We start from the raw sequence: 14,099 nt of genomic DNA on the forward strand, positions 1-14,099 counted from the left end.
CAAAGTATAGTAAACAAAAGCAAGAACTATTATATTAAACTATAAATATTATAATACATGTAAATAACAAGATTTATACTATGAATATTATATTACATATTGCAAGAAAATACGCCACGGTTTTAATGAAAATGCATTTCAGGCGGAAGCAATTAAATAATATAAAATTAATGCAAAACGATGAGAAAGTACGGCAAACAAGAGTACTACGTAAAACAAATTAAAGAAAACGATATTACAGGGAAATACGCCATACCTTTAGTAAAAATGCATTTCAAGTAGAAATAATTAAATAATATATAATAATTTTATCTCCGAATTAATTATTTATAACTACCTCGAGGCTTGAATGAAATTTGCGTAATACAGAAAGTCTGAAACTGTACTAGACTGGAAGAACAGAAGTAGAAAGATGGGCAGTGTTTTGCGAAGCGTTTGATCAAAGCCCTTAATAACAAACAATTTCGGAACACTGGTCACGGAATTCTTTAATAAAGCCTGAATTCTCCTAGATCTAACGTGTCTTTCTACTGATTGCCGGCTGAAAAGGCGAAGATTCTATCATTGTCCTCGTGTACGGCTATCGTACGACACGTTCGTGCCAACGTGACCGGTTAATAATTCAATCTGCCAGAAGATGCACGTCCAGGAACCAGCTTCGCCGAAAGAAGCTTGGAAATTAGTTCAGCAAGAAAAATTGCAGACGGAGAAACATCTTGCTGCGAGAAACTGCTGCGAAGAAAGCTTGTAGGATTGAAACATGAAAAATACAGTGTTCATGATTAACGATTACGATGATTAAGTAATTAGGTAATCGTGATTAATAAATAACTTCAGCTGTCATGATTAATGAATAAATGAAGGAATTTTGATAACTGAGTAAGTTGAGTAATCGTGATTAATGAATAAGTGAAGTAATTGTGATTAAGAATAATTTAAGTAATTATGATTGATGAATAAGTTAAGCTATCGTGCTTGTTGAATAATTTGAGCAATCATAATTAATGAATAAGTCAAGTAATTATGATTATTGAACGAGTTAAATAATCATGATTACTTAAACGTAACTTAAGTAATTTTGGTTAATAAATAACTTAAGCAATCATATTTAATGAATAAGGTAAGTAATCATGAGTAACAAATAAGTTAAATAATCACAAATACCGAATAAGTTAAGTAATCATGATTAATAAATAACTTCCGCAATAATGATTAATGACTAATTGAAGTAACTGTGCTATAACTTAATAAATAACTCACGTAATCATGATTATTGAATAAGTTAAATAATAACGAATAATAACTCATGTAATCGTGGTTAATGAATAACTTAAATAATCGTAGTTAATGAGTCACTTACGTAATCATAACAAACGTAATCGTTGGTCATAATTAACAGAGTAATCAGTCATGTAATGATTACATTTTTTATTATGATTACATGAAAAATTTGCTTGATTTAAAATGAAATATTTAATAATAATCCTGAACAGTTTTTAGAATAAATCTTAGCGGGAAAGATAAGTTAATCGAATGATAATGACGAATGTCCGCGATTACAAGTACGATTACTAATGATTACAGTCTGCCAAATAAAATCACGATTGCTAATTTATTATAGCAACAATTAATGGATTAACGATTACTATCAGCTGCAAAAGTAATCACAAAATATCATCAAATGATCCGATTTGTTATACATATATTCTTACCGTGAATAATCTGCTAAAATAATTAAATATCTTTTTGATTCTAACGCCTTTAGAACAAACTCCTGAGGTCGCAGTTTGCACAAACATCGGCAGCCGGACAAACAAACATAAACGATTAAACGATGTTTTTGTAAGAACCACTAGCTCTGTTTCGTGGAATCATATCTTCCTATAAATATCAGTGACTATCGTTCATGCAACGTCGAACAGAAACATTTTATCGCCGCATTATTTTCCCAGAAATATGTAAACAAGATTTCCACCGCATACCTAACAGACAAACATGATTTTCTATGAGAAAGCAAAAAGCCACGAAAAAATATCCGCGCCTCGACGTATTATTATATAAACTCGCCCCGCGCGCGGCTGCGGCTCAAATCGCGTTAGCAATACAATGTAACATTAATAAAACCGATCGTTTATCATAAATCACCAGCAATGTTTATTTTTATGCGCTCCGTTGGTCCGACGCCGATAAACAGTTTATTTATACAATTTTTATCTGTTCGGACTGCCGCTGGCCACGTAAACAAACAAAACGAGTTGCCTCTTTGTCTCGTGGAATCCGCATTTAAACGCGCTTAATCGCGTTCAAAGGTAATTTAATCACCTTCCATTAATTTCCCACGACCGATCTCCTCTCGAATACTTCAGAGATCACCTTCAATTAATTCACAGCTAACCAAATCAACCGCAATCCGTTTCTTGAGCGAAAAGATGGCCGCCGTCAGGTGCCGGGTCCCTCGTCCACGTGAACGCAATCGTTCTATTCCTCGAAGCGGCTCCGAGATTCGTCGGGCTGAATGGAATTCCAGCCAAAGGAATATAGAAGCGATCGGAAGCGTTGATCCCATCGCTGGTCGTCTGTTACGCAAGAACCGCCACGTGTACGGCGCGCGGACCGCCATGATCGCGGCCTGGGATGCAAAGGGGAGGAACAAGAAGAAGACACAGAACACCGTACTGGTATAAATACTCGCTTTATCGTGTTAAACAGACGTTGAATACAGGTTACAGCGATTGTTCAAAAGCGCGTCGCTCGCGGATAAAAAAAAAATAACGGAACTTACACGATCTGTACAAAGTGTGTGCTACGCGGATGCGGGTCCTATTTACAATGAACAACGGCGAATCGCGGCGGACGCCGGACGCGTGCCAACGATCCGATTTCGCTCGATGCCTCTCGACCATTGTCCTTAGTGACTAGTTCGCTCGGCGGCGATCGCAATTACAAAAATAGAATTCGTTCGATTTAATACTAGTGAGATCATTTGTTCGACGAAGGAGCCAAAAGTCACCACCGGCAACCGGAAGAGAGGTCCTCTCGCTCGTTTCGCGTTTCTCTGTCTATCTAACCTAATCGTCGTCTCTACAACTCTAATCGAACCGGCTATATATACAGACATTCAGGGAATTATGTACAAGTAAAAAAATTAGTAAAAGAAACAAAAAATATCGATACAATGGTATATACATATACACACATATACATATATAACACTCGTTAAGTCTTTCTCTAGGAGATCACGCGACTAATATCTGGCCCGGATCGCTCGAACGCCGTTCCGGCGGTTCGATCCTGTCGCGAAAACACGGCGCAACGAGCTCGTGCGGTTTCGGCCAATAAAAAAATATCTAGAACGGTCAGAGAATTCGTTAAGAGACCGGCGGTTTTGCGGGGACCGCGTCTCTGCCGCCGCCTGGCGGTCTAGAAAATTGTCCTAAATTTTTTCGCTCCTCTGCTTCGCTCTTCTCGTTCTTCGTCTTCTTCTCCTTCGTTCTTTTTCTTGTTCTTCAGCTTCGTTCTTCTCCTTTGTTCTTTTATTTTGTTCTGTTCCTTTATTCTTCTCCTTCGTTCTTTCCCTTCACTCTTTTCCTTCGTTCTTCCCCTTCATTTTTCTTCCTCGCTCATATGCTTCACTTTTCTACTTCATTCTTCTCTTTGGTTCCTCTCCTTCGTTCTTCTCCTTCTTTCTCCTCCTCCATTCTTCCACCTCTTTGACTTCTTGTTTCTTGTCTCCGAGCTCTTGTTCTACGTCTTCTAGTTCCTCGCCTTTTATCCCAAGCGTTTCGAGGGGAGAGCGACATCGAGCAGCCTCGAGACTGTCCGTCTGCCCGTTAATATAACGACCAATTATCACTGTTCCATGGGACTAGACGTCTTATTGATTGATTGCTCGCTTGCATCCACTTCCGACTCTCTTGATCTTGACCGGCATTCCTACACCGCTCCCTCTTCGATCGTTTCATCTTCGGGATCTCTCGATGCGCTGGTAGTTAAGCAAAGTTTCAGAGAGACGGGGAGAGAGAGAGAGAGAGAGAGAGAGAGAGAGAGAGGGAGAGAGATAGAGACAGAGAGGGGTGCCGAAGAATGACGACAAGCGACGATGACACTCCGTGACGCGATGGGAACGTCCCCCCTAGCTTGCCTAGGTTTTTTTTAGTGGAACCCCTGTGCCCTCGGAGATCTATCGGCCAACGCTGCTTCCGATGGCTGAAACGATAAAAGAAGAGGTCGAGTTCAATATCGGTTTGACTTCTGTGACGTTACGCGCATAGGTGATCGCGACGCTGAGTCAGGGATCGAGGAGATCAGCGGAAACAGATGAATCTGCAAATATCGATTAACACGTTCCATGCTGAGCTGTTTTCACTCGACTCTTCGCTCTAGCTTTTTGATATTTTGACTAAAACTCGCTACGTTAGATGTAATTATTAGGTTATTAATTAATAGTATATAAAAACAAAATTATTACGAACATTTTTATGGTGGAAATTAATTATTTTGTACTAAGTTTTTAGCGTATTAAATAAGCATGTAAGCATGCACCACCGGCGGTACACGTGGCACGGAACGTGTTAAAGTTCGCTCGCATGATCGCGAGGAAATTGTTTCTACTAGATAATAGAATTTTGCAACTATTTCGCGCTTTTTAGAGTTTCATTTTTAGTAGACTGGGTTGCGAAACGTTTAGTTTTTTTTTAATTATTTTAAAGAGCTATGGGCAATGCAATGATGTGAATTTATTGAATGTTTTTAATGTTCTGTAGTTGATTTATAATAATAATATATATGGTATATGTATTGTATTTACTATATATGTATTCTATTTTAAAAACTAAATACGATAAAATTAAGTTGATCGAATTTAAAAGTTTAAATGAAACGTTTACAAAGAAGAAACATAAACAGCGTTCTCACAAATGGGAATTATCGCTTTGTACGACTCTAGTTCGCGATACAAATTGGACATGGTGCAATTGATATTAGATGACAATAGAAGACTTGCTTAACGGCACCGAACGTCGAGCTAATTAACGGCGCAAGTGAAGAATAATTGTGTAGCAGTAAAGAGGTCAAGGTGGAAGTGTCTCAAGTCGAGGCTTTCAACTAACAGGAAGAATTAACGAAAGGGCTGCGAAGAATAATTGCAAAACAATGATATCACGGAAGGATATCGATAAAAACGAGCAGAATTATTTTTAGACAACTGGGAAACGAAGAAAGAGAAGCAAAAAGTAATTATTAGACTGCAGATGTTTAAATATTTATGTCGTATGCCAATTTTCAAAGTGCAATTAATTGCAATTATTTACAAAATTCACTGCATCATTATTCTACGTTTGCAATAGAGAATTTTCTAGTTCTTTCCAGACTACAAAAGAATTCAGAGGAAGGTGAATTATTATAATGTCGTGGCTTGAATCTAGTTAGATCCAGATTATAAATATTGTTACTTGACTATTTAATTTCAAATAATTAATTTCGATTTCCCAATTAAGTTCTATAGAGAATCTAACAAATCTGGAATAATTTCTTTAAAAAATAGCTTGTAGAAGAGTGATTAATAAAATGATAAATAATGCTAAATATTGTATATTCCGTTATATTTCTGCTCACAAAGGTTCGCCGCTTGATTATTAAATAATAATACCACGGTAATAAAGACATAAAAGAGCAAGGCTATTAAACTGCAATTATGGAAAGATATCTAGATCGCGGATTTCTATTTAAGTAAATATTGTATAAATTAATCGCAAGATACGTAAGTCAGATATGAGTGTCTTTCTTCTTTCAATTATTTCAATTACTCGCACATAATATAAAAATGTTTGAAATTGTAACTTTATAATAATTAAATTCGTTAAATTTGTTTTTGTCAGGTTTATCAAATTCGTTAAATTCTTTAAATTCGTTAAATACATTGCACTTGTTAAGTTTGTTAAACTCTCTAAATTCGTCAAATTCGTTAAATCCGTCATTAAATCAGTTCAAGCTACTATATTTTACTTTATCATATATTATTTATTTTATTGTACAGTATGTTAATATGTAATCAAATGAACGTTTATAATTCGCAAACAACTTCAATAAAGTTCACAATACAAAAATCGTCCTCCTTGGACGTCTTAAGAACCGTATTTTTCACCTAATCATTGTTCTAAACAGCCCATACAATCCACAGCCTAATTACAACCTAATCAAAAGGGCAATATCATGTCAACTCAGAAATAATTTAGCTAAACCAGTACGAGATAGGTCGCGAGAGAAAAATCGTAAAATTGCCTCAAATACAAACTGATATAAATATAACTAAAGCGTAATACTAAATATAACTAAAGCGTAATAAATAAAGATAACTAATGCGTAATCCTCGAACAAGATAATTACCTTGCCGTGACGACGATGCTTCTGCCGTCGAGGCCGACACCCGCGATGTCTTCTCACAGAGTTCCTCTCATCGCAGCCGAAGGCATCATCCCTGTCGAAGTTGTTTCCCTTTCTCCGTGCGCCCTTCAGCCCGTGGGTCTTATACTTAATTGTGCCGGCGACGTAGTCGATGTCGGACCTCGACCTTTCCTCCGACGACGTTCCCGGCCTCACGGAGGGATACACTGAATTTCCTATCCAGTCCGCCTTCTTTCTGAAAAAACGCACAAGCAGGATCCAATCAGTACGACGTCTATTGCTGGTTCACGAAATGAAAGGGTTGCCGCACTCTGGTTTACTCGGACGCGATCCTGGACTCGATCGCTGTTCAATTGATACTTTGAAATTGCTGTTTCGAAATTGATGTTTCGAAATTGTTGTTTCAAAACTGTTATTTCGAAATTGTTGTTTCAAAACTGTTATTTCGAAACTACCATTTCAAAATTGCTATATCGCAACTGCTATTTCGATACTGCTATTGTAAACTTGCGATTTAAAAATTGCTATTTCAAACTTGCTATTTAGAAATTGCTATTTCAAAATTGCCGTTTCAAAATTGTTGTTTCAAAGTTACTATTTAAAAATTATTATATTGAAACTGCTATTTCAAAAGTACAATATCGAAAGTGCTCTTTTAAAATGACCACATCGAAACTGCTATTTCGAAATTGCTAATTCAAAATTATTATTACAAAACTGCTATATCCAAACTACTATTTCAAGACTGCTATTTCGAGAATATCACAATTCCGAGTGCATCGGGTTTGCAGAAGCAGAGACCGATGGGATTGTTGACGCGCGTTCTAAGATTTATTCTGCGGCTGTCAGTGATTGATTATGATTACCTAGATCGTTATGTCACGCGATTCGAGCATTTTGTAATACACTTGTTGTTGTTGACTATCATCACTCGAAATAATAACGATCCTGCGACGACTAACTGCGAACACGCCGCGTTATCGATTATATAATCTATTGCATAAACGAAATGACTGATCGCTCGAAAGACGCCAACAGGCTTTCGCGAAATCGCGACGCAAAGGTTGCGTTCGAATGCGAGAACGTCCCGGCAAGCTAGCGCGGAAACGACAGATTCGATCGACGAGTTCACCGAATGCAGCTCGGCGTCACTTTCTAAAGCTTTCGAAGCTTCCGCCGCGGAGCGCGTTCCAACGCTGCAGGACGCGTTATGTCACCAACCAAGGACGTCTATTAAAAATGATCGTCGCAGACTGCGTAATGAGAGAAGATCTGCAGCGGCCGCGCCGAATAGGACGTCGCTAGAAAGTTATTCCTTTCAGCTATGCCAGATTCGCCTAATTTGTGATTTATATAAATTATATAATAATTAAATGAAACCAGTTAGCATATTCTCCAGAAACGATGTAAATAATAAGTGGAAACAACGCGAATAATAACCGTAAGCGACGTAAATAAATAATAAAAGTCAAGGAAAAGTGCAATCTAATTTTAAAAATTTTCTTCAGATGCATTAATTAATTAAGGTAACAAATTATATCTACAATAGTTTTACACGTGACTGTTCATCCCCGTATAAATAAATTTAGACATACAAGTTGCAAAAATTAAAGTATATACTATAAACAAACCCTAGAACTGTATAAAATATACCTCTTGAAATATATTATTAAATAATAAAGATAGAAGATTAGTAATCAAAATTTTCAAAAGTTTAGTTTTTAACTTTTAAACTTAACTTTATAAATCGTATAAATATGGCGTGAAAATTTGATACATTTTTATATTTTTTTCAATTGGGTAATGTTTTACATATTTTTATGGCATGCGTCGCGCTGTAAAAGTGATTGCAATCTGTTGATTTTAAGAAGCCCGTGCAACGCTTGAGAGCAATTTTTTCTAACTGACAACTTGACAGACCGATGCCGAATATCGTGGCACAAGACCTATTATTGTGGGTGTACGATTTACAACGGATGTACGCTTTACTCCGAGCGTACGTTTGCTGCGGATGTAAGCTTCGCTGCGGTATTTTGCTCAATAAAATTAGAGCAAACGATTTCTCTAATTCCTAATGTATCTATCAATTGGAAGATGTAAATAGCTCTGCGTACAACCCCTGGGAAAAAAGTATTCGATCGTCTTTTAAAACGCGATAACTTTTTTAAAAGCGTACTGAATTTGTTTGATGTTTCTTGAGATGTTAAAGGAATTATTTTGCTGTACAATTAATAAAATAGTTCATTTTATAATTTCGTTATTGCTTAGAATAAGAGGAGAAATTGAAAATACTCTTAAAATTTTAATTTTGTTATCTGTACCAGGAAGATTTAAATAAAATCGCTGAATCCAAGATGAAGATATACAGGTTGAGAAAGATTTAAAAATTACGGGTTTCTGACAGCTGTTGGTCGAAAGTGTCAAAAATGGAGACAAATCTATTATTCACGAAATCTTTATTTTTTTATAGGTTGTGTTAAAAGGTCAGTTGATTTTGATGGAGTTTTTAGTGAGTGTATATTTAAACTATTAGGATCTACAACACAGTGTTTTCAAATTTTTGCTATAGGATTCGATAAAAAAGTTGAAGAAACACCATGTTTATTAAACTTTTTTAGAATATCGAACAATTGCAATCTAAAAAGGGATATGTTTAGTTATTCCCTAGTAAACTAGTCGGATTAACAGAAAAATTCACGTCACTTGGATCAATTTAAGAAAAGGTTATTGGCAATGTATGGTCACTTCCAAAAGTATTCGAACACTATTATAACTACAAATTTCAAAGCACATTTGAATAATATTTAAAATATATCATTTAAATAATATATAAAATATACAATTTAAATATATGAATTATCAATTTGATCTGAGCCAGAAAAATTTAAATGAAATCGATGAATCCAGAGCGAAGATATAAAAAATTAAGGATCGAAAGCGACGTTCGGTTTATCGACGTGGTCGCGGTTGTTGATGTTTTCACCGAAAAGACCATCGGAATCACAAATGTTTGAGCCTGATTCACGTGTATCATCGTTGCGTTTCGGCCGGTATCGCCAGTAAACAACCCTGGAGAGCGGGCCCGATACCGCGGAAAGAGTAGCACCGAGCAGAGAAAGAAACGTCTGGCCGCGTCGCGACGGTCCTCTTCGATCGTCGACGTCGGTTCAGCTCGCGAATCGCGGCTCGCGCTCGCGAAAGGAGGATAGAAAGGAGAAAAAAACGAGGCGAGAAGAGATAGCCGGTGCGGAACGGGATCGTCCTAGTACTTCGGACTAACCTCCCTGCTGGGGCCAGTACGCGCAACCGTGAACTTTAGGAAAAGTGACAAAGATTATCGTCGCGGCGCCGATAAAGCTCGCGCGCGTCTCGGGGCCGATTCCTCCTCGCGCGCGTTCTCGCCACGAGTTGTTCCGGTTTTCACGCGTCTCGTCGTCGCGACCAGCCGGAGCCCTGCTTACCGCAATTATAACTCGCGTCGCCGCTAATAACACGCTCTCTGGTGTAAACCACCTACTATCGACGAGGTAAAAGTCCACTCCGCCGACCACGATTCTCTTCTATCGAGGAGAACGAAAGAATAACAACTTGTTGATTGTGGGATCAACTCATCGGCCGCGGCTCGAGACATCGACGCGTAAATAGCTGCTTTCGGAAAGCGAGACGTAAACCTGCTCCTGAGACGCTCTGGATCAACGTATTTTGCACCACTAGTTACACCTCTGACCACGCCATCAGGCATCTCGCTGTAAATCATCTTTAGGACGAATCATTGGTAAACCGTGGACCCTGGACACATATTTTTTCGGCTACGACGGAACTACTTTGAAATAAGATGAGGACAAGATAACACCGCGTTGTTTCGGGACCTTAACCCCATGAAAGGAGCTCTACAGGCTAGACGACGATATAAATATCGCCCTTTGGCTAAAATAAAGCAGTCTGTGCATTTACGTCGAGGCAAGCGTGTTGTTAGTTTGTTAGATCCTTGATCTAACTTCGTGTGGAAGTGGCTTTTTAGTCGCGGTTAGGAAAGTAATACATACTAGGAAGTGCGGTATAATTAGCCTGCTCTACGGATAGAGTAATTGTCGTTATGGATACTTTTCATGATATAGTGTTTAGTTTGAATAATATGACTATACTATAGCCTCTCTCTGTTAATACGATCTGAGAGAAAGAGAGTTTGTTGGTTCTTTCTATGTTTTATTTGTCCGGTTTGCAGTCTTATGACACTTTCGCTGCCACAAACAGGTGTCCGACGCATGAAACTAACTGTCGAGAATGGAGCTAGGTGTTTTATTGTTTATAGTATTGTCTGGCATTTAGCTAATTAGGAGAAGTGCGCGTGAAGCTTGTACGTTAGTGGACGGAATCCTAAATAGCCTTGCAGAGTCCTCGACGTCTAGAAAAGCTAGGAGTAGAACTGATTGTTGATAATAGTAGGAGAGGCTATAGTATTCCTATAGTAAGCCCCGTGAACTAGGTTCTGTTTTACAGCTATATAGACTACTAATTTTCTTACTAATAAATTCCTGTGTCAAATAGAGAATTTATATCTGCTATTTGGCAAGCCTTCTTTTGATATTTAAATGTTAATGGTAAAGGGGTAAAATTTAACCCTTTCCATTCGAATAGTGACACTGAGGCACCAGTAAAATTGCTCTCGTATTATAAAAGAAAGGGTTAGAAGAGCTATATCGAAGCTTGCTAGTAAACTGAATCTTAAACAAAGTCTACCAAATCCACTAAATTTAATCAGAAATCAGCACGAAATTGAAAGTAATGAGTATAAAATTAAAAATTAACTGCTCCAGAATGTTAACTTTGCACTTCGTGTCCTCGACCAATGAGGACTACAACAAGCATGTTCATTTAAACCGGCTTCTATTGAATTAGCGAGTAAATTCATAATGCGGTAACCTATAGATTTGACCTATACAATGTACGTCTTTCAATTATTAAGGCGCACTCCGATAATTTTTGTAATTTAGAAAGTGTTTGTTTGCAAAAATTGGTAGATCTAGTTAGAATAGCGAAATAATTAATAAAAAAACAAAGGAAACAATGGCAATATTGTCGAGAGAAACATGACAACGGATCGCTTTACAAAATCCTGGCGACTTGCGACTCGGTTTTATGGTCACAAATTATCTGCTATACGACTACAAAATTGGAAAATATATACAACTATAGAAACAAATTGCAAGGCTGGAATTGTCTCGTCTCCTCTTTCTAAATTTGTTTTCATTCTAAGCTGGAAGGCAATTTAAGAAGATTTACTGAAGATATTTGGTCGACAAAATGAATTCGTAGAGTTTTTGTTTTTGTTTTATAACGACTTGTGCATTAATTACCAAAGTGAGCTGTTCGAAGGATATCTTTTAGCTCTACAAAACTGCTGTATTCGCCTTTCCGAATAATTTAAATTTCTACGATTTTTCAGAGATAGAAATGGAACATCCGAGGCAAATATCAGCATTTTCGACGTCTACTGTCCTTTGTTTTGCATCGAGGTGAAAAAGCAACCCAGGTCTGCTGCCCAAAAATGGTTCGTAATGTTCGAAAAAGGCAAATTTGACCCAAAGGACACGCCTCACACCGGATAACCTTCGTAATAACGATCTCGAGGAGAAGCGAGGTATAGGGGACGTCGAAAACGCAGGTTTCGAACGGCTTACTCACTTTGCTAATTAACACACGGGTTGTTATAAAATAGAATCTTTACGAATTTATTCGCCCATCTAACATATTAAAGCACTTCGAACGAGAAAAATAACTGAGCTATCCACGGTGTAAATAGACCATATCATCTACACGAAACAACTACAAGTTTTCCAAAGCCTTATCTAGCCTCCTGCAAGACATTATTCTTCTGCAACCGCTTCGAGCCTACTCAGCGATGCTAACATTCGTGTCTTCCCTCCTGAAACCTCGAGAACAGCTTCTATCATCTAAGACTGTCCCAGCAGCGAGATCCCCACAACCGCATTCAAATCCCATTACGCAACGTTTCCAATCCTTTTTCTAACGAATCTCGTTACTGGTAATTGCAGACTACGTGCGAATGGAAAAAAACCGCGGAACAATCGGCGACGCGAACTTTGCGTAATGGAAGCGCGGATTAGCGCGTATCGGCCGAATCGGACGTCTGGCCTGTGCGCTACCGGGTGTCCGATTGCGAACAGCGTACGGAAGACGCGACTCGAAAGAAAAAAAAAAGCGACGACACGTTGCCGAACCACTACCGATCGACTAGCTAAACTAACCGGACGATCACCACCCAGCACCGTGATCCTAACATACCGAGTCAACGAACGAGTCCACTGGATCGCGGCGATGGAAACGGGTCCGTCGCCGTCGGGGCGCGGCGCCCGTCGAGATTCAGAGGCGGCAACAGGTCGGTCAGGTGGAGAATAAACGATAGAAAAAAAGGCAGAACTAACATCCACTCACACGACGTCCGCAGGAATCGTTTTGTTCGACTTGCAGTACTGTTCCAGCTGGGTGTAGGAGCACATGCGGTAGCAACACTCTTCCGCTAGTCCCGGCGCAGTCGGGTCCTGCGGCTCGTCCTCGGCGCTGTAGGAGAACGGCTCGTTGTATCCGCGACCCTTGCAGACGAGGTACAGGGCATCGCTGAGGTTCTTCGAGCACAGCCTCAGCAACGATCGCTTGTATGGAACGGTGATCACGGAGTGGAGCAGCGTGAGAAGGACCAGGCCGAGCATGACCATCGCCTTGGCTCTGCCGCGTCTCATGGTGGCGTCTGTTCTCGTCATCTCGACGTCGTTGATCTCTAACCGACACTAACCGACACTCTCGAATACCTTCTGGCTGTCTGAACTGTTCGATTATCCGATCACGGTCGATCCTGCGGCATTCTCTGGCTGACCGCCACGTGTCTTCGTCGGTCGTCCACGGTAGCTCCTCCAGCTATCCCGATTAATTTCCACGGATGCGCTCTCCGAAGGTTCTTCGTGGAGTTAGCGAATCCAGCGCCGGCCAGCTACTGTCACTGTCTCTCCGTGGTTGTTGCTCCGAGCAGACAAGGCTTGCTAACCAGGTGGTTAGGGTGCGCGCGGTCGACTGAAGAGCGTCGGAGAGAGACGTTCCTGAAGAGACCTCCGCTGGTACCGAGTTCCTCGGTGCCACTGGTACCGGCTTGCTTCGCCACGCGGTTCTTGTTCCAGATTTCACGGATTAGAGGAGAGGAACGATAAGAAGACAGATCGGTAGAGGGGAAGAAACGACTGGGGAGTAGGCGGTGGAGGAAGAAGGGAAGCCGGGAAGGGGCGAGCGCGGCCGGAGAGAGAGAGGTCAGCAGGCTGGCTGCTGGTGGTAGACGGCCTCTCGTGTGCGATCCACGCAGAGGGGAAGCCGCAGCGCGGACAGAGATCTCTCGATCTCTTTCTCATTTCATCTCGACACTTGGTACAGAAGAACCGACGACGCCCGGATATCAGAGCTAAGCGCTCTCTCGCCTACTCTGCTTTCCAGAGACAGAATTTCTCGTGATGCCGGCGGTGGACATCCGTGTGTCTCACCTCGCCCTTTCGGACGAACTTCACGCATCTTTCCGCGATCGCCTCGCTGCGAGGCGCCTTCGGTCCGCGAGTGAGCAAAGCGATGACCGATCGATTTCGAAGAAGACGGCGGGCCCTATCGCGGCCGCCGATTAATCACAGTGACTATCA

General features: G+C 40.1%; 1 protein-coding gene across 1 annotated transcript; it reads right to left on the reverse strand.

The window, feature by feature from the left end:
• Positions 1 to 2,676: 2,676 nt before the first annotated feature.
• LOC144467793 (insulin-like growth factor 2) lies at positions 2,677 to 13,590 on the reverse strand. The gene is made up of 3 exons (XM_078176742.1): positions 12,859 to 13,590; positions 6,385 to 6,637; positions 2,677 to 4,206 (listed from the first exon to the last, which is right to left on the reverse strand). The coding sequence occupies exons 1-3, from the start codon at positions 13,182 to 13,184 to the stop codon at positions 4,153 to 4,155; spliced, it is 633 nt and encodes a 210-aa protein (XP_078032868.1). The 5' UTR covers positions 13,185 to 13,590; the 3' UTR covers positions 2,677 to 4,152.
• Between the last annotated feature and the right edge of the window lie 509 nt (positions 13,591 to 14,099).

The sequence above is a fragment of the Augochlora pura genome, chromosome 3 (assembly GCF_028453695.1).
Source record: "Augochlora pura isolate Apur16 chromosome 3, APUR_v2.2.1, whole genome shotgun sequence".
NCBI lineage: Eukaryota > Metazoa > Arthropoda > Insecta > Hymenoptera > Halictidae > Augochlora > Augochlora pura.

Coding starts and splice junctions, on each gene's coding strand:
- LOC144467793 (XM_078176742.1), bottom strand. CDS start 13,184: ATGACGAGAACAGACGCCACCATGAGACGCGGCAGAGCCAAGGCGATG. Junction 6,638..12,858: donor ACGATTCCTGCGGACGTCGT/GTGAGTGGATGT, acceptor GCGTTTTTTCAG/AAAGAAGGCGGACTGGATAG. Junction 4,207..6,384: donor AGCATCGTCGTCACGGCAAG/GTAATTATCTTG, acceptor TTATCGTTTCAG/CCATCGGAAGCAGCGTTGGC.